The sequence below is a fragment of the Neopelma chrysocephalum genome, unplaced genomic scaffold, assembly GCF_003984885.1.
Source record: "Neopelma chrysocephalum unplaced genomic scaffold, ASM398488v2 Primary Assembly neopelma1_97390, whole genome shotgun sequence".
NCBI lineage: Eukaryota > Metazoa > Chordata > Aves > Passeriformes > Pipridae > Neopelma > Neopelma chrysocephalum.
In genome coordinates, this window is record NW_020926031.1 from 323,355 (window position 1) to 347,494 (window position 24,140).

The following is a 24,140-nucleotide window of genomic DNA, read 5'->3' on the forward strand; positions in this document are numbered from 1 at the left end:
GATATAGACTGATGACATTCATCCCACAGCTGAGAGTCATACACTTCGACATCTCAGAAGAATGATTTTTTGGAACTACCTACCTTGTAAAGAGGTACTCTTGTCACTCATGTCTCTTTTTTCTTCCCAAATTGATGGTCACTGATAGCACCAAAAGTCTTCCTTAGGAGGTGGTTCAGTATCAGAGAAGTCAGAATCATTTGAAGTATTTTGAACTTTAGAAGCTTGAGACAGTTTTATTCTTGTACCTTATGAATTTAAGGACACGAACCTACTTACAACAATGCTGTTTTCTCTCTAGGGTAATCTAATTTTGGTCAAGACGTGGCATTTCCATTTTGAAGTATATTGTAACAGCTACTACGCACATGCTGCTGTGATTGTGTGTCCTACTACTAGCATGTCTGAGAATGTCAGCTTGCCAACTGAGAGCAGTTTTAGTATCATCATGTTACATTGCACATAAAATAAAATTTCATGCATTATTATATAGTATGTATTATATAGTAGTATTTCTTAGACCTATTACATTAAAGGACTACTTAACTCAGAATTGAAAAAAAAATTCAAGGTTGTCTGATACAGCATTGCTACAGTGGTTTTGTTTGCTTTCAAGTCAAAATTAGGTTAAACTTAATTTTTGTGAATAACCCCTGTGTTCTCTCATTGTGTTTGTCTCTTTCCCTGCATAGGGTTGAGAAATACTGCTAATGGCTGGGTTGGGCAAACAAAGTCTTTTTTGCTTGAAGAACCTGAAGGTTTTAGCCTTTTCTTCTGAGGAATGATGGACCTTAAATTGCTGAATTTGTAGTCACTGTGATTACAGCTAGAATTAATTTGCACTGCTAGGAAAGTAAAATGAAAACAAATTGAAATAACTCTCAGAGGTTTTAGATTCCTTGTTTTCCTATAAAGGATTGCTGTTGTATCCTCATGGGGTGAATAAGATCTCCTACATGTATGGAAACTCCCAAGTCTCTCTAAGGTTAATGTGCTGGATACAAGAGGCTCAGAAATACATGTTATGTATGAAGCTGGCTGTCCCCTTCCTATTCAATCTGTTTGGGAATCACATTTAGTACATAAAAGAGTGTTTCTTTTAAGCTAGGTGTTATTGGGAGGCATGTTGAAGGAGCAGGAAGAACGGCAGGGTTTGACTGTGATTTGTGTGCTTAGTTAAATAGTTGTGCTTAAAATCTTGGAGGGCTTGACACAAGCAAGAGTCATCAGCTATTTCAGCCCTTGCTGTTAGCAGAGGTCAAGACAAGTTTCTCTGATGTTACACAGCCCTTCATTCTCTGCCTCTGGTCTTGCTGCCTGCCAGCCAGGGAGTGAGGCTGTGCCGGTTCCCCAGGGTGCCTTTGCTCCTTGGGAAGTAATGGTGTTACACTTGGGGCTCCAGATATCCATGAAGGGCTGTGTATGCTGTCAGGGCAGAACTGAGAATTTTGGAACAATTCCAGTTTAAATCCTTAAATTAGTGAGGTTGAGGGTCTTTTGTAATTCATTTTTGTTTGCTAAATAGCATTTGCGGTATTTATTATCTGAATGATTCATCTCTGCTTATTCATCCCGACCAGCCAGAAGACCAGCAGTCAGTAACAGTTCTGGTCTGCCTTCCTTTTTTACTACTACTGTCAAAACTGCCCATGCTTTGGTAAAGGAGAATGTTGCATGCAATCCAAGATTCATAGCCTTGTCTGTTTTGTGTTTACTGTAAGTGCAGGAAATAAAAAAAAGGTACATCAGTAGAGTCTCTCCACTGCGACACTCACCTGAGATTAAGAGTTGGTGGTGCCTGTTGGAAATGCAGCAGAGAGAGATCGGTTTCACACAGCATTTTATTTGGCTGCTTCCTACTCAGTGTGAGCTGCACTTAATTAGTAGGTCTGGATCCAAGCAATGCAGGAGGCCTTGGCATTACTAGCTCTTAAATGGGACAGGTTGCACAATGAGGTGATGGATAGATGTCCTTTGACAGGAGCAGAGCTAAAGCAGTGGGGTTCCCAAAGTGGCTGTAATTTCACACCAGGTCATTGGCAGATGGAGAGGGAATTAGTAAGAATTACAAACTTAATTGTGCTTGAAAAGATTCTTCTGTGACTATTCTCCTTCTCCAAAAGTTACGGCCTTGTTGAAAGTTTTATCTTCTGTCTCTGAAGTAGATTAAAGGTAATATCAGTAGACAGAATGCTTTCATTTGGAATGCTTTTCCTGTGCTTAATTCATTGCTGCTTCCATGTTCTCCAGAAATTGATAATAAAATTATCATTGGCTGCTGAAAACTGTCTCAATAAAAAGAAGGGGAAATGAGGCTTGAAAAATACTGTTTTTATTGTGTGCAAACATGATTAATGCAACATAATCAGATTGGAATATAGCTTGTGTCCTGGAAACATTGCCAACTTAATGCCAAGATTTGGTGCACTGCAAAAATTTTATTGCAAAATTGCTTATGCTTTCAGCTGTAGCATTTCCTTTCTCATCACAAGGGAAAAGACATGGGAAAGACAGCTTTAGTCTTTCCCAACTGACTCCAAAATGCAACGTGCATAAACAGGTTTTGCTTCCTCAAGTAGGTGTTTGTGTCTAAGCCATCCTTGCAATTTGGAAGAGAAGAAAATTTTTCACACTCTTACCTTATTTTTGAAGTGCTTTTCTTTACCTGTTGACTCTGGAAAAGATACACTCAGCCAGAAGGTAGGATTGGATTGTTGCTGTGTGTGATCTGGGAGAAAAGGTGACATCTGAATTGAGAACTACTTCTTCAATCCATTTAGTATTTTTACTGTAGCTGGGTTGTATCAGTTTGTTGTGTTTCAGTTTCCACAACTGAGAAATGGGACTAATTAATTTGTACCTTGTATAAAAAAATTCTGGATTGCACAAATGAAAAACAAAGTATAAACATGGGAGTTTTACACATAGAAGTTTGAACTGAATACTTAAAATACTGCTGAGCTTGTAATGTAAACAAGTGCAACTGGTCTGCCAGTTTAGGTGCTGTTACTATCTGTTTATTGGTACTGGACTCCAATGCAAATGTTCTAATGAGGCTCTCCTGCTGAGGTTAAAGGTTTGCCTAGTTTTATCATGATGTAGAGACTGCAGGCTTTGAGGCTCTTTTGGGGAGATACTAAACAGTTTTGATTCTTTCCCAGTTCACTGGATAATGGAGTTCTTTATGTCACTCAGAAATAGTGTGGTGGCTAGAGAAGGGAATTGGTAGATGTGCAACAGTAGCCTTCCAACTGTCCTAGCCAAAACCGAGAGGTGCCCCGACTATTTCACATCTGCTGTCTGCGTTTTCACATTTGCACGTTGCCAGTTTGACAGGTGCAGATTTTGCAGATTTCAGAGGCTGATTTAGCCATAAGTGTTTTAAAGCTGAAAGGCAGATGGAGAAGCTAAATTGTTCCAAGTATGCTTTGAGCTGGATGGCTTTTCAAATACCAGTGCAGTGGCTATTGTCCCTGCTCTCTTTGTGCTGCTGCTCTTCGGAGTTGACCATTTAAAGCTGTGTAATGAGCAAACCGAGGTCTGGAGCTGTGGGATCTCACATGCTGGCGCTGGGAATGGGGAGTGGAGAAAGCATGTGTTGCTTGCTCTGTCCCAGTAAATCACCGACTGACAAACTGCTAATCTGCTGTCTGTGGATTCTTGAAGAATCAGAGTGATAAACAGAAGCTGCTGAAAGAACGAGCCTTCACAGTGCAAGGAAATTTTCAAAAGCTGCTATATTCTGTTTTCTTGCTCTTAAAAACATGATAATAACATCAAGCTGGGTCAGCAGGCTGTTAGTATACCAACAGCCATCTCTTGTCTTTGCCAGATGGCTGTAAATAAGGAGGTTTTTTTAAGTCTAATAGACCCCCTTATCTAGTAATCTTAATACAGAAGTACTATTAAGTTGCAAATACCCTTGTGATGACTCAAACAGCTTACTCTGTAGGAGGAACCAAAGCTGAGAGTACAGAAGGCTTTAACTCTGAGATCACATGTGTGCTATTGCTTTGTGAATGCCTTATTTTAGCACACAACTGAAAAACTTATGTATGTGGCTTCTTGCCAGCATGGGCACTTGTGCTGCATCTAAGCTCAGGTGCACAGTGTTAAACAAATTAAGTGTAAAGCAGCTTTGGAGGCTCACTCTCTTAAGTGAGAAGAATAAGAAGGTGGATCTGTTTGGACACTGATACACCTGAGTAATGCCTTAGATGTAGTGTATTAATGGCTACTATTAAGTAATTTCCTTCTTATTTCTAGATGCTAGCAAATTGAAGACCATATACCTATTTCTTCCCTGTTCATAAGTCTTCATTGAAGAACTAAGCCCATATTTTGGCTCAGCAGTTTGTTTCCATGGAAATGCAGGGATATTTCCAGTATGGGATTATAGCTCCCAGTGGGCTCTGAGAGAGGTAAATTGTGAAGGCCACTTGTTAAGCACAAAAAAAATTCCCTTGTGTCAGGGAAACTATAAAAAATTTCCGTAAAAGAACAGGTGATTATGTATTCATCTTTAAAATATTACTCCAGTTCAAAGGAAAGTTATACCAACTACTAAAATAAACAAATTGAAGTTTCCTTAAAATGCAGAATCTTTTTGAATTGCTTCTCTCAAGATGCAAAAGGTGACCTCAGTGCTGCTGTTGTTAACCTCAAGGCATACATTTTGATTCAGCAGAAGAAATCTTTCCAACACTAAGCTCTGTTTTGCCAGCCTCTGAGGCATATCCAAACAGCACAAATCTTTGTTACATCGAAGGCAAACAAAGTGCAGCAGCAGAAAGCTAAAAATATCTGGAATTTACCAATGAGAGCACTAATAAGCCTGCTTTGGGAAGAGATAAAGCTGATGATACTTGACAAGACTTGTTTTTAAAACAAGTAGAAATGCAGCACTAGAAACAACCTGAAGTGTAGACCCAGCAATTCACAGCCAAGCTGAACATACAGTGCTATGTCAGTCCTTGAAGCAACAACAAATCCTGTCTTTGCATATCCTTTTAGCATGCAGAGCAGGAGAACAGGAGCTGATAGAGTTCCAGGTTAGAGGTTTTAGAGCTGAAAGCTGTGCTGTGCACTTGGGGATGTTTGCAGGAGCATTAGAGGCAAGGAATTTTCCATTGCTCTTTGGCTGCAGTGGGTGCGTAGCTGCCTCATGGGCTCTGCTGCAGCTGGGGACTGCAGAGCCTTGGTGCTGCTCTGTAGGTGAGTGCTGGTTTCCACCCAGAACCTGTGTTTGACATCGTCAGAAAAGGGGGCTGAGCAGCCACTGGAGCTCAGATGCAAAAAATTCAATCCTCTGATGATTAGTGACCCTTGCCTTAGTTCCTGTTATCAGATTTACAGTCAAAAACACCTGTGGTCACAAAGACGTAAGTGCAAGATCTGGCTGCTTGTGCTCGGCAGAGCAGCTTGTGTGTTGAGCATACAAAAGCATCCTGGGATGCACCTGGGGGTTTTGTCAAGGTATTGTTTGCTGATCACTACATTTCATTTTTAATGAAATATAGGAGGCACATTAAATAAATAAGTCTGCTTAAAGCTCAGCTTTGTCTTACTACACAGATCACTTCTGTGTTTGAAAAGGTTTCTTTGGGTAAATGAGAATTGTACTCATTATGGCAGCAGTTTCTTCTCATTTAGATTGAAAAATTGAAAATTCAAAGAAACAAAGCGTAATGTTATTAGCCATTTTGTTTATTTGGTACTATGAAAACTCAATTTAAATATAGGCTGAAATGCTACAATTCTGCTTTGCATAATACAATGCATTTTTATTTATGGTTTAGTGTTTAAAATCAAACCCCAAGAGTCAAGAGGACCGGGGTCTGTTCCTGCCTGTTTTTCAACCCGTTTTGACTGTAGACAAATCCTTTATGGTCACAGTTCAGCTGAGTTCATAAATAAATGGCAAGTCAGTGATTCACCACCTTCCTAATTGAAAACATATGAGTTGTCCCATGGGTTTCATTTGGGGTTTCTTGTGGTTACAATTAGGCACATTTACCACTTTGTCAGTTTGTTTACAGGCAGTGAACTCCTAGGTCAGCACAGCACAAAGGTGTTGGACTGCGTTGCCCTGCACGCAGGGCACGTGTTTATGTGGGCAGAGATGAACCCAAACTAGTACTGTACACACCAGGGCTGTAAACACAAATGTACGTTTTTCCCTTCGTGTCCTGTGAGGATACTGTGAAGTGAAATGCCTGCAGTGGCCGTGGCAGAAGTTGAGGTAACACTTGATGCATCTGTGGAAACAGAAATGCAAGGCAAGGGGAACTGGAGGTTTGTGCTTATCCCTACTCCTGGGATTGCCAATCCAGCTGAGCGTTTGTGTGGAGGGTCCTGCACTACAGGTACCTCTGCAAGGTTTATGGAAAAAACCTTTCTTATGCAAAAGAAACTGCTCTGCTTGATTTCCAGGGCTAAGCAGCAGCACCTTGCCAGGCTGTGCAAGCCAGGTGTGAGTCTGGGCTCCCGTCAGAGCTGAGCAGTCTGACTCCACTGTCAAAACTGGTGGTAGTTAACACTCAGGTGTGAAACTTAAACATGACATTCCAGATTCCTTCCTGTGTAAGTAATGTATTATTTTAACATAGAGAGCAGCATAGCTTGAAATGTTACCGTCTCCCTTTTGTTATGTTTAACTGACAGCACCTGGCGATACTGCCCTGGCTAGAAAAGGCCCTGTATCACAGAAGCTGAAGTCATTAGTATTCTAGAGCAGAAACCCTCCTCTTTTCTAACTATAGATGAAAACTGACATTGCTCTATAACAAGTTATGCAGATAGATACCCTAAAAGTAGGCTCGCTATATAGAGGTCAGATAGCATTCCTCACTGCCTGGTTACTTCTGAGGATCTTCAGACCTTTGGCCCTACAGCTGAGAGACTTTCCTCAAACTATGGCAGTATGTGAAATGCCTGCCCAACACTTCCTAGTACATTTAATTGGTATTGTTGCTTCAGTGCAGTTTTTTGATTAAGCCCAGTGCCCAAACCACCTCTGAGACTGGTCACTCGCTGTTTCCCTCTGGATTCTCAGCTGGAGTTGCAGGTCAGGTGATCAGAAGTGGCAGGCAATGAGTATTTGGTGCTTGTGTGAAATAGCCAGCAGTGTGGTTGATCATGGAGGGGTGACTGTCACAGGCACAGTGTAGTGAGCACTAAATGCTCAGCTGTGTGCAGAGGAGATACTGACAGAATGGAGAGCTCTGTGGGTAGATCTATCCTGTTTTGGGACACCAATCTAGGATCTCATTTGATAGACATTGTTTTGGCAGGATACATAGATACTTGTACTGTTACAGGGGACGAGGTTGTAAAAGGAGATCTTGGTCCACAAGGCTTTAACTAAGCCCTTTTTGTCAGCACAACATTGATATAAATGTGCTTCTAATACATACTTGCATTATTATTTGTTTGCGGTAATTCAGAGCAGCACTTTGATCCTGCTCTTTAAGTCAGGTTTGTATAATTTCAGAAATGTACTTGCACAAGCTTAATTATGCATGTTGTGCCTAAGACATATAAATCTGGATACTAGCTCTCCACCTGCCCATGTATGTCCTTAACTGCCTGATTTGCATGGCTTACTCACTGGAGAATAAGCAGCAACTGAAATAACCTGGTTTTAGTTATTTTACTTTCATTTCTTCAAGACTTAACATAAAGTAGTTGTGCTGCATTTCCTGTGCTTCAGAGAGAAGGCAAAACCCCATGCATTATCTGTTTTGGCTTATCTGTCTTTGTGTGGCCTCTGGAGAACCCAGATAGTGGGTAACATTTCTGAAGATTGAGTGTTTGTTGAAGCTTTTTGCAACCCTCTGGTCATCACCTCTAGTTTGAGAAATACTGATCTTATCTGGACACCTGAAAGTCAAAAGCCAATTATTTTCATCTGCCAACCAAAACAGTGGGGGTAGACTAAGGTGTTTCAATTCCCAAGAGGCTTATCAGTGTCTAGGACTGAGGACAGTGTGGACAGTGCTTCCAGCACCTGTGAGGGGAAGGAGTCAAGACAGTCTGTGCCCAAGGGGTCAGAGCAGGCAAAAACAGCTGCCCCCATGAAGTCCCCTGCTAATGTGGGTTTTTGGCAACATTGCAAGCACCTTTCCCTGGGCTGCTCTTGCCTTCCAGCTGGGAGGAAAGGGAGGTGAGAATTAGGCTGATGGAAGGGATGAAACTCCTTCTGGAGGTACTAGGGCATCCTAAGAGAGCACTCGGGCAAAAGAGAGTGACATATGGGCAAAAACTGGAGGCAACGATGAATGTTACTTCAGGTCATGATTTAGTGGTCCTTGCCCTGCCTCTCCACCCAGAGGAGCTGCTCACTCTGCAGGCTTCTGTTGTTGCAGTGACCTCCTGAGCTCGTTTTTCCCTTCCTAAATCAGGATGCTGGCAAAGGGGAGCTGCTTCCTCAAAGCTGCCTCGGTGGTGTGGGAAATCAGCATGTTGTCACTGTTCTCAATTCAGGGCTTTTACCAGCACCAAATCCATAGTGGTCAGAAATGGCTAGACTGGACTGGCTTGCAGGAGTGCAAATACATCTCACAAAGGGGAAACAACTGAAGCAGTACAAAAAGCGTGGTTATTGCAGCTTTGGCTCCTGCTTCTCTCCTAAGATCCATGACTACCTTGTAAGGTGTGTCAGCAAGCCCTGGAACAAACGAGAAGCTGCCCTGCCTGACTTTGAAATATCTGTGTGTGGAGGAGAAACAAAGGAAGATATGGGCAGCACTTGAAGAGCTTTCTCCTCCCTACAGCTTAGACGGAGCCATCACATGCGCTAGAGCCTTCCCCAGATATTAATTTTGAAACAAAACAGGCTTTAAACGTTTACTTTTGGAGAAGCCTTCCAGGAGATCTGCATACTTCTGTGGGTCCTTTTTGCAACATCATTTCAACTCAGCTTTCTATTTAGTACAAATTGGATCTCAAAGATAATTCTTGATTACTCTGTGCATACCTGGAAGTTGCGAAATAGCTCTGGTCTTATTACTGTGTGTACTTGCAAACCAGTGCACTGCAGTACAGTGCAGCACTATGTGCAGGTTTGGTGCTGGTTTATCTTGCAATGCTTTGCCCATAAAAGCCCAAGCATAAGCATTTTAAAGTGTACAGTTGATTGTAGACCTGCTACATCAGACTGACCTGGTGTGTGAGGCTCTTGCTGGGAGCACCTTCAAGATGTAGGGCGAAATTCTCTTCTCAGGTTCCTGGAGTAGCTCCTGACTCCGTCTTCCAAGTCTCCAGTGCTGACACATACAGGCATTTTATGGTGCAAAAGAAAGTGAGCACCCTGAAAGGAGTAATCTACCACCAACTGAGGAATGAACAATAATGGCAAATCCCCAAAAAGAGCATGAGACCTTTTCTTGAACCAGTTGCTCTGCGTCTGAGAGAAACATGAAGGGTTTATGTCACTTGGGCAATGTGCTTGCGGCCTCTTCCTCCTAATTATCCCTGAGCTGATGATCTAAGACTGCTTTGTGGATATGAGGACAGAATTTTGCCTGCAGGATGCACGATTTCCAACTGTGCCTCTTCTATAAATCAGTTATAAATGTATTTGGAATAAGTGCCAGGCCAGCTTCTGAGCTTACGAGAGGACAGAGCTCCAGCAGACAGAGTCCCACATGGCACAGAGCTGTTGCAGTTTTAAAATCAGTCTGATTTTTTTCTTTAACAGGGGAGCCCAGTGTAACTCCGTCAAGCCTGGAGTGACACTCTGAATCTGCATCTGCCTCATGTGAGTTAAAATCCTGGCAGCAGCATTTTGCATAAGCTGGAGCCTCTGTAGAGAGCTTTTTTTTTCTTTTTTTTTTTTTTTCCTTTTCAGGAAGGCTATAAAATTGTTACTGTATGTGTCTTGGCAGCAAAGGTAAACACAACCACACAAATGCATGAGAATTGCATACCTTACTGCACAACCCCTGCTCATTCCAGATCAGCTTCCCTCCTAGCACGTACTGTGGAAGGGATGCCTGCACTCATCACAGACCTGAAGGCTTGCAGCGTTCACTCCCGGGGTACTGCTTTTTACTTTTTGGTGGTGTAATGTTAAGCCAAGTGATGGTATGAAGGGGAAGCTGAAATGCTGTCCACTGGCTTCTGTTTTTTTAAAACCTTTGGTTGTTTCTTTCCACCCTGGTTGCATAATCCCTGAGTACTGGGTGCTGATTGCCCTGTGCTACTGAAGCATTTGCCTGTGTTGGAACACAGACCATTAAAATAACATTTCCTCTGGGGCTGGGGACTTGGCATGGTGGCAGAGACACAGCCATCAAGCAGTAAGAGAGAGAAAAAGAAATCAGAATAAGTTGTAGCATGTTTTGCTGTCATCCCACATGTGTTGGGCAAGGACAGTCTGAAAATTGGTTTGTGGCTCTGCCTCTTCCCCTGTCACAGAGCTGGGGATGGTTGTAGACTGGGCCGTTCTCAGCTGGGTGAAAGAGCTGAGCACGGGAGACACTGTATGGCAAATGGCTGAATTCATGGCATTGCCAGGGCACAGAAATTATCTCCAGTTGTGGAATCAACAACCAGATCTGAGGGAGGGGATATTCCAGCAAAGTTTAAAACTAATTTTTCATCATGCAGCTGCAGAAAAAAATACTGATCTTTCCTCTTTCCTCTATTTCCTTACGGCTGCCTGAAGTAAACCAAACGTGAGACAGAATGACCAGCCTGGAGTACAATAATTAAATACATTTTTTTATCTAGTAATAACATCTATAACTGGGGCATCTTCCCCAAATGTGCAGTTGCAGCGGTGTTATCCTGTTCAGTGTTTGATCTGAAGGAGGTGGATTGTTTGTTTGCCTGGAGGAAGCTCATGTTACTGACACAGGCTCACCAGAAGTGTCAGAGGGTTTTGGCTTGTTCCAATTGATGCAGCAAGTGCTGTGGTGTAGAGTGCTGTCAAGGTGGGCTCAGTGAGCTCTTTTTCTCTTCCCAGCTGTGTGTCCAATTAAAGGAAAATTTGTCTTGAGCAGTAAGTATGCTGGTAACTAGAGAACATTTATATCCCTTTTAGGAGTCCAGTTTCCTGTGTCTCCGTTTAGTTCATGTGTCAAGGAGAAGGCTCTTGTTTTCCAGATATTGTGGAGTAGTAGAAAAATAGAGAAGGGATCTAAGGCATGAATGAGCTAATAGTTTTGTTTTATTCAAAGAGACGTCAAGGAAGCAAAATCTAAAGCTTTAGAGATAAGGGGAATGACTGTCCCCCAAAAAGAAACATTCAGATTAATCTGGTTGCAGTACTGCCTCAGCAGAGACTTGAAATGATGAAGGCTGAGGTTGATATTTGTTCCTCAGCAGTTTTCCTAATGGTGCTTCAACTTGTTTCCTTGGAGAGTTAAACAGAGGTCTGTAGTGATTTATGTAAGACAGAGAGGCAAATACAGAAAGGAAGAAATGGAGTGAGGGCATTTTGTGAGCAGCTGACCTCGTGTCCACCACAGGTGTTCTCTAGTGGAATGTTAGTTAACGAGATACACAGATTGTTTTAGCAGACAGCCCTCCAGTTTCCCTGGAAAGGTTCTGCTGGAGCTGTTGATGAACCACTGCTGGTTGTCCAGAGGAGATGCCAACATGCTCCTTGAGGTTCCTTGTGTCTGGGCAGCATCATGATGGTTAGTTCAGAAAGAGCAGGGTTTCCATGGAGAAATATTTGTTTGGGAGCAATGTTTTATGGATTAAGTTGACAACAGGGTCAAATTCCCAGAAAGCTAATGAGGAGGAGTGCAGCAGCTTCATGGACAGAGCAGGGGACTGGAGTCTGCTTCACATAAAAAGAAGTTTTGCAGTGCCTTCACCTTCTAAGAACACATGCAGGTGTATTTGTAATCATTTTCCTGGGGAAGTGCCTCTACTGTCCTGCATCAGAGGAATTCTGTTTTCCAGATGATGCTCTGGTGTCAGTCTCACAATTTTGTTCATCACCTAACTGGCTATTGCTCCCTCCAGCTCTAGCTCACTCCCCAGAATTGCCTTCTCAGTCACTGATTTCTTCATTAGCTGTATTTGTTATTGCTTATTCCTATCTATAGCTTAATCAACCCTTCCTTTCCTAAAGGGCAGAAAAGACTACGTGCATTGAATGTTGTTGATGTTTGCCATTGGTGTAATCTTGCTTGAAGATTTTGATAACTGCTTTACTGATTTTAGTTATCTGTTTAAGACCATTACAGGTTTGCTTGTTATGTTTTTAATGCTCTTAGTTTAATGGAGAAAATTAGCTATTAGGATTCTGGTGCTTTTTGGATTCTTAAGAGGTATGGGAGCCCTCTGTCACAGTTACTGTGATCTGAGTCTTTTGACAGTCTTGCTTTGTCTGTAGTCCTTGCCTTCTTAATATTTTTTTTAGTATTTTATATATTTGTTTTCTCTTCTCAGATTGAACTTCTGTATCCTGCAGGGTATATATATGCTGGTGATTAGCTGAGCAGTATAGATGATTGTGTTAGTGTATATTGTGAGGCCCACAGATGTGCTAGATCTCTGTCAGGAAAAGCAATCAGTCTTCTAATGAGTTTACTGTGTAACTTGTACATGTTTGTATTTTACTCAGCTGAATTTGAAATATTCAAGTGTTTGAGACAGTTGGGCTCACTGAACTTATGGTAGTTCTAGTTGCAGTAAAGGGTTGTATTTATCTTAGGACCAGTTTAAGTCAGTGACATTGTGGTGTCCCATCCTTAAGGGAAAGGGAGCATGCAAGTTATTTAGGTGCTTATGGTCGAAAGCAGTGACGGAAGTCAGAGGGTCTGCAAAGGTTTACAGAGTTTTATTAGTAAATTACACACTTGGCATGGAAATTTACATTAGTCAAGGACTTTTAGTATAAGCACACCACAGTGGGTTTTGGATAAAGGGATAGGGTGAAAGGGTAGGGGGGTGAAAGAAGGGGAGGGAAAGGGAGAGAGAGAGGGGAATAGGGAGATGGAGATATGGAGATGGAGAGATGAATTAAAGAGAGGGAGAGAGAGAAAAAAAGGAAGAAAGAGAAAAAATATCACCAGTCCTGGCTCCAGCATTGATCCAGCTGATGGGGTGTCCAGGGTCCCTGTGCACACACACCTGGGCTTTCTGGGGGTCCCTTTTTATAGATAAGTTTTCTCCACCTGGGAGATAAGTTTCATGCTTTCCATGCAAATTAGTTATCATGTGCAGTCCATTCTTCTAGACCTTTCTGGAAATGGGTCGGAGGGCTTTGAGAGTCTTAGGTGGTCTTGATCTCCCCCGTACAGTCCATGCCTATTTCTTGACCTCATTCCTGCACTTGAGCTGTGCTTATCTCCAGGAGCCAGAACAAGGATGTTTGTCCCAGGAAAGTGCTGTCCTACCTCTGTATGGCCCCTTGTCCAGCCACATCCTGTTCTTTCTCACAGCATGTTATTACCAACAATCCTTGGTTGTTATTACCAACAATCCTTGGCTGGCTCCACGACTATCCGGCTATTGGTGTTTGAGACATGCACATTAGCCCCTTATCTCCTGGGCTTCTACAGACATGCAGCGAGTGTAAACACACCACCAGAGGAACACAGTGATTTCCATCTGTCGTGATTGCATTTTAGATGTTGAATTAATGATCTGATTAAACAGTAACATTTGCAGTGCACAGGAAGGTCATTTGCAGGAAGAAGACAGGCCGGATGGTAGGGATGACTTGGTTGAACAAGTCCATTTCCTTTGCGTTGAGCGAAGGTGTGTGTCACAGATGAGCAGCTCCTGTGGCATGTGAGAGCAGTGAGCTTGCTTAAGAGAGTAGCATTTTGATGCACAAGGGTAATAGCTAACAGATTTTTGCAGTACCATATGGTGTTATTAACAAACAAATTGTATGTTAACTTGACAGCTCTACCTTCAAGCTAACTTAGTCTGCAGCAAACATTAATTCCCCTGAGATGAAATCTGGAGCAATATTAAGCTTTGGGATTGTATCCAGAGCAGTAACAGTAGCACAGCAGTGATGAATGTCAGGCTTTCTAACCTCCAGTATATGTGTTCCCTCAATTTATTGGTTTCTTTATCAGCTTTGTGAAAACACAGCAAACCAAAACTTGGAACAGGTGGGACAGGGAGCGTTCCTGCATCTGCCTAACGGCACTGCAGGGAGGGGAGCTGCCATTTGAAATACATTTTTTCTGATGCAGAGAGCTGTGATAAACTGATGGATATTTCATCTGGTGCACTCTGCTGCTGAAATTCGAGCTGCAGCTTTGCTTTGCTGCAGCCCTGGGGCATGAGCTAATTCCGGGCTGGGAGACCCAAGGCAGGGAAGGGCAGGAGCAAAGGAGGGAATGTGGTATGTGGAGGAGGGAGGAGGGCGAATGGGTACATTACTTTTAATTGCCTTCTTGTTTAACCCCCTAGCTGTTTTCAAATTTTCTAACTGAAATCTCATCTTGGTACAGTGTATAAATCCCCTGAATACGAATCTCTTGGATTTGACCTGACCGTAGAAAGATTAGTTTCCATTGGATACCCTCATGAGCTGCTCAATTTTGTGTATGATCCTGCATTCCCTACCAGGTAAATGACTAACAGATACCAACCCAGCCTGCTTGAGGCCTTGAATACTTGTTCTGTGAAGTTCATAGGCGACATGTGAGGCCAGGTTTTCGGAGTTGTGGCTGTGAAGCCTGTGGCTGACCACAGATCATGGGGAAGGAAGCAGACTGATCCAGTATATGGAGGGCCTTTGCACACATGAATCCATGCCAGCAAAGAGGGAGCATACAAGAAAAGAACCCTACTGAAAACATAGTCCAAAAATAGCCTTTCAAAGCAAAGACAGCAGAGATACAATTGGATTGGGAGTGAAATCAAAATGAGGGGGAGAAGGAGCTGTTACTGTCCAAGAGGCTGCTAGGATGTCTCAGAACGTTTTTCTTTAATGATTTTAATTAGTAGTGTCCTAGTGCATAAGACATCCTGAAAATTAAGCTGACAGTAAACAATAAAAATGGGACCAATCCAATTCATCTGTCTAGATGAGTCAAACATCAAAAGCATTTGATTTAGTAACTTTGATTTAGTAACTTTTTGATTTCATAACTTTGCAGAAAGTTAATGGTGCAAAGTTACTGAATTCCTACATTTTGTCTTTTGGTGGCAGAGGTGAAAAGGACATTGCTTGTTTTAAACAAAGTTTTGGATCCAACTCTGCACCTTTAAGTTCTTTCCCCTTGTGCCTTTGCTGGATTTTGCTTTTTTGACTCCTTTGGAGCTTCTTTACAAAAGACTGGTTCAGAGGAACTGTTGGCTTGTTCCAGTTTCAGTCTGGCAGCCTCCTTCCTTCCCTCCTCTCAGCATGTTTTACACTGAGACTGCTGCTGGCTGTGCCCTTGCCCATAACAAGGCAGTAGCCCTTCACAAACCTGTGATGAAGACTCCATTAAATCTACTGCCTTCATCCCAGGGGACAGAAGGAATATCTCTGTAGGAAGACTGCCTTCTCCAGATACAGGCTGCTAAATAAGTGAAACAGTTTTGCTGGAGTCAGAAATGTCCAAAGCATTTTGTGCCATAGTTACACGCCCCATCTGGCTCTGTCTGTGACACAGTGATGAAAAAGAGGAGAGAAATTCCTTTATCACACCTCACTCTTCCCTGCAGCCCAGCAGGTGTGTCAGGGAACCACAAACACAGGTGTCAGATTTGTGACCCTGTGGAAGAGGCCCACAGCCTCCCTGGTACGTGCATAGCTAAGCTGCTGCCGGGTTAAATGGTTCTGCTTTCAAGGCTGTGGGGAGCAGATCAGGTATCTCTTTCACCTGGAGGTGCAGGCCTCTGGTTGCTCACCTCCCACCAGGTAAAAGGGACAGTAGGGACCCCATCTGCAGAATAACAGCAACTCTGTTCTGATGCCCCACACCAAGTAAGCAAGCTGTTCTAGAGGTGTTCCAGCTGCTAATAAAGTGGTCACCGCTTAATACACTCGCTTCTTCATATCTAAAATTGCTTTCTTAACAGAGGCCTGGTGTTTGATACCCACTATGGAAACCTGCTGAAAGTTGATGCCTATGGGAACCTCCTAGTGTGTGCACATGGCTTTAATTTCCTCAGAGGGTGAGTGCCAACTCTTGGCTATTCTTTTTGACTTAATACACTCTTTTGTGTCACTGATCCTTAGGGCACCCATTGTATAAGGAGTCACAGGGACTCCACTAACAGCAGATGCTGTGCTGATGTTCCTACAGCGCCGGGATTAACTGGGGATGCATTGAGGGTCTCAGGCACAGCAACAGCTCAGGTGTTTACAGTGGAAAGATCTGTGCTGGCACAGAACGTGTGCTGTGGGGAAGGATTGATGGGATAATGCAGGGGCTGTTCACCTGTCCTGGCACAGTTCAACATCAGCAGCTTGTCAGTTAAGACAAAGCCATTGCATGAGGGCTGCTGGGAGCAGAGAGGGCCTGTGCCCTGTGAGGCTGTCAACTCCACAGTCAGTGCTAAGAAACTTTGAGGGCCTGAGCTGGCTTGGGGAAGGAACAAGCTTGCTCTACCCCTTTGTGTTTCTGACCTGTGAGGGTGTCAGAACTGAGCATTGCATGCCATTTCCTGCAGCCTTCCTTGGATACTTGTGTTTCTCTTGTCCCAGAGAAGGTGCTTTAGGAAGCAGAGAGGACTGCAGAGCCACATGCCTGATGTGTCCCAGCAAATCCCCCCTCCCTGCTGCAAGGGCATATGGATATAAGGCAAGGCAAGCTCAGGGCCCCCAGGGTGACAAACTTTTTCATTGCAGACATGTAAGCCCTTGCATCAGGAGTCCAAAATTTAGAAAAAGCCCTTATATATGCACTCAACTTCCTCTTTGATCCTGAAGTGATCTTCAAAGCTCCAGAAATTAAAGAAACCAGAATAATGAAATTCCTTTGGTCATCGCCACCCTGCTGATTAATTCAGAGGGCCCCAAGCAAACCTCCTGCAGCGGAGCCCTGTACACCCCTGCTGAAAACTGCTGGGAGAGTGGAAAGCAACACATGGAAAGTGGGGGAGAGTTTAAGATAAGCAAACAATGACAGCACAGATGATTTAAAGCATCCTCATAGCAGCAGCATGGGGTTTAAGGTCTAGCTGTGGACTCTCGACCACTCTGTGTCCCTGTGTGGGCTCTGCTCAGTTTGCTGACTCAGCAGTGAGGGCTTTGTCCTGGCTCTGCCGGAGGCAGCGCGGCCAAGGGAACACCAGTGGATGCACTTGTGCTCTTGTGCCGACAGTGCATGTGGGAAAGCTGAGTGTTGATTAAAGCACAACAGACTCTAGTTAGTGGATCCTGCTGCAACTCTATTTTGCAGGTCAGCACATTTTATCCTTGTTATGTTTTGCAGTTTCATTCTTCTCCACCTTATCTCTTCTCAGGCCTGAAACACGGGATCAATATCCAAATAAATTTATCCAGAGGGATGACACAGATAGGTTTTACATTCTGAACACGTTATTCAATCTACCAGGTGAGTCTAATATGAGCCAACACAAGCCTCTTTCTGTGCCTTTTAAGCCAATAAAGCTTTGCTAATGTCATACTCTATTTATCTGTTTGCATTTTTTTATATGAACCTTCTTCCTTTGTGCACAGGGCCTAAAGCTATCTGGGCTCTATGTTATCCTAGTGTTAAAATCTTGTTGTTTTTCCTTGCAGAGACCTACCTGTTGGCTTGCCTAGTGGATTTCTTTACTAACTGTGACCGGTACACCAGGTGCGTGTTCCCTCTGCTTTGAGGTGCTGTTGGAACAGTAAGATTGTTACTATACCATATAAAGAGCAATACAGCACAGATGGAGCTGTTCCTAATATCAGTGAAGGCCCCTCAAGAGGTTTTGGTGGGGAAAAGTTCAGCCTCATAATTTAGTGGTGACGAGTTGATCTGTGTGTACAGAAGAGGCTGGTTATGAGGATTTCCTTCACAGGGTATATCAGTGTCACCATAGTGACTGACACTGGTAGTTGGGGCAGCTTCTAAGGCTGCACACTCCTTACAGGGTGGTTACAGGCACCATTCAGTTCATTTTGAACCCCTTGGAGCCACGTTTCAACTGGTAACTGAAAGGCTGAATTTCCTCAGACAGTTACTGGAAGTCCCTCATGTCGTAATAGAGGATGTTGCACGCTTAGAGGTAAAATGCTCAAGCACATTCTGGTGTAAAAGGCTGTTTGTGCAGCATGAGTATTTACCTAGCTTTAAAAAAGGTATAAACATAAAAACAAGCTGCAGTTTGAACGGGCACATGTGAATGTTGCTGTGCTGCTGACTCATGTGATGGGTCATCTTTCCATATTATGTGAGCAGAAGGCAAAGGTTTAATGGGACTTTATGTGGGAGCAGAGGAACTGTTTATGCTGACAATCTGTCAGGTGAAGTATCCTTTCTCAGGACAGGCATGATGACTGCTGTCAGAATAAATACAGCTCTGTGTAATCATCCTTGAGTTCTTCTGATGCAAGCTCTCATGGGTGTCTTAAAGATACCTCCACATAATGTCTCCTGTTAACTCTAACCATTCTAAACACAGAAGTAGTTCCTCCTCTCAGCAGCATTACATTTAGTTGATTTCCATGGCACCCCCTTTAGCACTGGAGAGAGGGAGAAAGAGCAGCACTCTGATTGCTCCCTCATTACCATTCATCTTTAGTAAAATGCTGCAAGCTGCACAGTCCCAGTCTTTTTTCCTTGTAATACTGTGGGTGAGAAATAAGAGTTGCAGTCACAGAAAGCTGTAGTACTGCTGTGGAGGCACAGACATTCTTGGGTAACACACAGATCCTGTTAAACTCTGGTTGTAGCCTTCTTTCAAGTCTGAGCTGTGATAAAGTAGTAGATAAGAAACCGTTATGGTAAAACGAAAACACAAGCTCCAAACAGCACTTTGAACTGTCTCTCTCCTTGATGTGTTCCTTACCTGTTGCAATTGGCTGCTAAAATCTTTCTTCTGGCTCCTCACAGCTGTGAAACGGGGTTTAAAGATGGAGATCTCTTCATGTCCTTCAGGAGCATGTTCCAAGATGTCAGAGATGCTGTTGACTGGGTTCATTACAAGGTGATTGCAAGAACTCCTGGGGACATCTGTAGTTGTAACTGGGTTAGATGGGCTAGTTTGTAACACTTGAGTTAAGATGTGCTATACCTCTATTGGGCAAAAGCCCTGCTTTGCCGCCTAGTGAACAGATAATAAATTACAATTGTATGTGAGTAAGTCAAGATCTCAACTGCCCTCCTAGCATGGGAACATATCTGGCTTGGCTTCCTATTCCTTTTTATTGTGCCCAGATTCCATTTCTGTACTTTAATTCATGGGGTTTAGAGCATGATGCCATGAGGGTATTTGCAGTTGAGGTCCACAACTTGTACATTGTCCTAGTTATTAAAGCAGTATTCTACTGCCAATTGTTTACATTAGTACTGCCTTATGTTGTCTGAAAAGTACCTGCATTAAAGAGAGAAATATATCATCTGTTCTCTATTTAGAGAGGAGACGCAGTTCATCTTCTTCACACACTTTTACACAAATTTAGAGTAAAATTTTGTAAGGATTAACATCTGGTTAAAGACTTGATTTTCTTATTCTCCCTCATTTAAGGTGTCTGTTGGGTGGGATAGAGAACCATCACAAGATAATGCTCACAGTTGTACTAGTGGTGGTCCTTTTAGCCATGTGGAAGTCAGGAATCTATTTTTCTTTCCTTATGCAGTGTTGTGTGATACATGTTGGAGTTGGCCTTTGACTAAAGCATTATGGTCAGTGTTGGAGACAGGTCATTAACTGTCTTGTTTGGTATGGCAAATCTATTTTTTGTTTGTTTCTATTGTATTCCCTTCTGAAAGGGTTAAAATGCTGTTGAAGTGGATTATTTACCATGGTGAGGGAATCGATGGATCACAGAGTTTGTGATGGTCCCTGCTACTCAAAGCCTCTCATCTCTAGAGTCACTGGTTCAGATTCGCCCTGGTTTGTACTTTCACAGCATTTTAAAGTGTGAAAGTTGGCATTACTTTGATGTCTCTTACATCCTAAGTTTCCATTACCTCACTGGATTCTGTTGTTTCTATTTCAGGGATCGCTCAAGGAAAAGACCCTTGAGAATCTGGAGAAGTACGTGGTGAAAGATGTAAGTGTGAAGTTACTTTACTTGTGCTATGTGACATTCTGTACTGACTAAGCAGGCAAGAAATAAACATGCTGATTTGCTTTACTAAATCACAAAACAGATAACACTGTGATTTCTATTGTAATAACCAAAGACAAAGTGGAAGGTTCGGGCACAGCCTTTATCCTGAGCCAGTGATCCACGTGATTTCGTATTGATGTGCACGTTTTTTACGTCAAATATAAAAGCCAGAGGAAATGTTATCATGGGACACAGGTGAATATGCTGTCAAGGCTCGTTTATTTCTTTTGGTGGTGAAAGCACTGTGTTCCCTGCCCACATTTCTTTGCCTGAACAGACCTCTTTATAAAAAACAAGAGCATCTCTTTAGACAGAAGTATTCTTTAGCCACCCAACCAACACACACTTAAACATGAGGGACTAAAAAAGATCCTGAAAGTCTCGCCCATGTCCAGTCTCTTGATAGCCCCAAAATGTGTGTTGAGCACATCTAATTGAGCAAGCTGCAGCGGTTCCCTTACTTTTGCCCCTCTGCAGTGTGCAAGGCCCCTCTGGACCACTTACAGTATAAGTATTCTTTAGTCTAGATGAGCTCTGTGGTACAGTATCACTTTAAAGCAGTTTACCTTGTTTCTAGTTCCATGCCTACAAAATTCTTATGAAACTGTTCTGTGAGGTAATCAGCTATTCTGGCAATGGACTGAGATTTCTGATTCAATAAAAATAGCCCCAGGAATAAATTCTCCCTAATTTGAGGTTGGAATTATAATGTGTTCCAACCTGTGGCTCGTGTGAGCTCAGATTTCACCTGCCTCTGGGCCCATTTCGGGAACGGACTTGGAGCTGGAGCAGATCGGTGGGAGCAGCACAGGGTGCCTGGCACTGTGGCTGGCAAAGGCACCACAGCCCTGCTGAGCCCTTCCACCTCGCCTTCCTCCCCTGGGCTGTGCTCTGGAGGGGTTACGTGGATGGACCAGCAGCATTCCTGGCTCTGGCCAGTACAAAACACGTGAGTTTGCTTGCTTGATGGTTTGGTTTGCTTTATTTTTTGTCTGGTGGGATCATAGCTGGGAGTGTTTTTGCCATGATGAATGTCTGTAACTTTTGTGACTTGTATGTGCCTTGGCTTTCAGGGAAAGCTGCCACTACTGCTCAGCCGCATGAATGAAGTGGGGAAGGTGTTTCTCGTCACAAACAGCGACTATAAATACACAGACGTAAGTGCTGCTTGAACTGTTGTGTTGGTTTATCACGGGATAAGCAAAAACCAGCCATTCATTTGTTGTATGGGTGTTGGCGGGACATCTTCTGGGGGAGAATCGCTTGTTTTGTGATCTGCTTGTAGGATGGTTTGGTGGTGGATGCAGATTGTCTGGAGTCATCTTTTGCAGTACTGGTTCTGGTACTGACTGGCTTATGGGCCTGGCTTAAGTCCCTCTGAGCCTCATTCAGATCTTCAGCAATTAAAAGGCTGAAAAGGAAAGTGATACTCATTTTGGATTTCAGCATCCTTTAAAATGCAGAAATTCCCTTTCAAGTGAGATAGTCTGAGTACGAACAGGTCACCAAAGCCATGGTCCTGGAGAGGTTTAAGAGCCAGAAAGGGCTGTCTGCTAAGCTGAGAAATCAACATGGTTACTTCCAGCTCCAGGTGAATGTCAAGATGTTACAACACTGCCAATCTGAACATTTATATGCTGTTTTAAAGCATTTGAGGATATGCCTGAGGCAGTGTGCAGTTTTCTGAGGCAGCTGTGTTATTTGATTATAAAAATTAGTGGTTTAATTCCTGTCACCGTCCTATTCCATTCATTTTGTCTCTAAATCTTATGCTGACTTTTGTGTAAATTCTGAAAATAAAGTTCTGTAATCTGAAAAGATAAAATCAGAAAAGTATGCTTTTATAAACTACACAAACATATGTTTAAAAGCACATAATTAAATTCTTTCTCTCTTTCAGAAAATTATGACTTACTTGTTTGACTTCCCACATGGACCAAAGGTATGTGAATTCTAGACTGCAGTTGCAATAGCAACTGATGTGCCTAATTATCTGTGTAGCTGGAAAGCATTTTAATCCTGCTTCATCGGCTGCATGGGATTAGTTGCTTTAATCTGGTTAAAATACACTTGCTGTTTCATGTCCTATTTGAATAGGATCAAAGCAAATACAATATAACAAAGAGAAAAGAGGCATCATCTGGTCTCAAATGATAATCTGTGTTAATGATAACATTATTTTAGTGATAAAACATTTTAACTGTGCCATTTTGCAGGCAGGTTTCTTAGAAATAACGTGCAATATTTTAGATGTTGTTAAAAAAAGCCTTGATGGAAAGGAAATAGTTTTATAAAACAGCAGAAGTGTTTATGCCTGATTGTGCCTTGACTGTGGTAACTCCAAAGGTTTTAGTCATGCTTTTTTTTGTTCTTCTGAGGTCATAACTCAGCCCTGCAACTTTTGGAGACAGGCTTATGACATAAATTTACACTGCTCTTTCAGTCTCCCAGTAAGAGGCTATCTCACGCTGAAAAGATGTCTTTTCACACTGTGCTCTAGAAGTAGAAGGTGGCCCAGGGAGACATTTTGAGAGCGTAGAAAGTCACCACAGCTGATAGCTAAAAAAAATCCTTTTGCTGTGGTCGTGGTCTCAGAAAGTGTGGAAACATGGAGTTATGAAGGCCCAGTGTCCTTTGGGGCAGGGCTGTGATTCAAAGCCATGCTCTGTGGAACAGAGTCCAGGCATTGCTCTTGGCAAAAGTACCAGCATGGCCTTGAAAGGCTGAAGCTGTGGAGTTGCATGTCTGGATCCATGCAGGATGTCACCTTCAGGAACAGTGGCACTGGTCTCATTTACAGCACCTCTTTACACAGCAGCTGTGTTGGGACGTGGATGTTCAGTGCTGTTGTTGTGGGCTTGTGGCAGAAGGAAAATACCATAGGAAATAGTGTTGGCAACCCATAATTGTACCACAAGAGGCACGGACTAAGGGATTTTAATGGACACTCATGTTAAACTCCCTGTGGTTGCTTGTGTTGTGCCTGATCCTGCAGTTTGTTTTTGCCTTTGCAGCCTGGGAGTGCCCATCGGCCATGGCAGTCCTACTTTGACCTGATCCTGGTGGATGCACGAAAACCCCTCTTCTTTGGGGAAGGCACCGTATTGCGGCAGGTGGACACGGTGAGTGGTCAGTGGAGGGCACCTCCATGGCTGGCAGGGCTCCTGCACCTTCTGTGTGGCATCTCTCAGTGACAATGGGCAATGCAGTGTTTAGACAGGACCTGTGCTAGGGATGGTGGGCTGGAGTCTCCTCTTAGTGATTCCTTAGCAGCCCCTCACCTGGGCACAGCAGAGCTCAAGGCTTTGCTGGCTTCCCTAATGTACTGCACGTGACAAAAGGAAAAGAATGTGGAAAGCTACCTCTGGGCAGCTTGGGAGTGAGAGACAGACCAAAATATCAATAGGACAGAAAAGATCCAGACCATCAGCTGTTCAGTACTAACACAACATCTCCTTCCTCAGGTGACCGGGAAGCTGAAGATTGGTACCTACACTGGCCCACTGCAGCACGGCATCGTGTACTCAGGAGGTGAGGCAAGAACCCTTCTTCTATGGAGTGCCTCTGACATGGAAAATGCACCTGCTCTGTCCCTAACCCTGGCCCTCTAAAATGAGCCACACATTTCCTTTTGGCTCCCTGTTCTGAGCCATGCTATTCTTCTCTTCAGGCTCTTCAGACACAGTCTGTGACCTACTGGGGGCCAAAGGGAAGGATATCTTGTACATTGGAGACCATATCTTTGGAGACATCCTCAAATCCAAGAAGCGCCAGGGCTGGCGGACCTTCCTAGTGATCCCTGAGCTGGCACAGGAGCTGCACGTCTGGACAGACAAAAGCGGTCAGCAGCCAGGCACACCCAGGCCAGGCTTTGCTCTTGCTTGCCTGGTGCTGCACCCCTGAGAGTGCCAGGGCTTAGGGGTGCCAGGGGAGAGATCACCCTGGTTTGCTG

General features: G+C 43.4%; 1 protein-coding gene across 4 annotated transcripts in view; it reads left to right on the forward strand.

The window, feature by feature from the left end:
• NT5C2 (5'-nucleotidase, cytosolic II) overlaps nt 1–24,140 on the forward strand; it is a 60,428-nt gene that overhangs the window by 32,539 nt on the left and 3,749 nt on the right. For 3 of the 4 annotated variants that reach the window (XM_027672147.1, XM_027672148.1, XM_027672149.1), the window contains 11 exons: nt 14,433–14,550; nt 15,994–16,089; nt 17,383–17,474; nt 17,663–17,720; nt 18,966–19,059; nt 20,075–20,128; nt 21,262–21,345; nt 22,089–22,130; nt 23,203–23,310; nt 23,653–23,719; nt 23,859–24,029. In XM_027672147.1, coding sequence (XP_027527948.1) covers nt 14,433–14,550; nt 15,994–16,089; nt 17,383–17,474; nt 17,663–17,720; nt 18,966–19,059; nt 20,075–20,128; nt 21,262–21,345; nt 22,089–22,130; nt 23,203–23,310; nt 23,653–23,719; nt 23,859–24,029 — 984 coding nt within the window. Of the gene's footprint in view, nt 1–9,700; nt 9,761–14,432; nt 14,551–15,993; nt 16,090–17,382; nt 17,475–17,662; nt 17,721–18,965; nt 19,060–20,074; nt 20,129–21,261; nt 21,346–22,088; nt 22,131–23,202; nt 23,311–23,652; nt 23,720–23,858; nt 24,030–24,140 lie in introns of all 4 variants that reach the window. The other variant, XM_027672150.1, reaches the window with a different exon arrangement.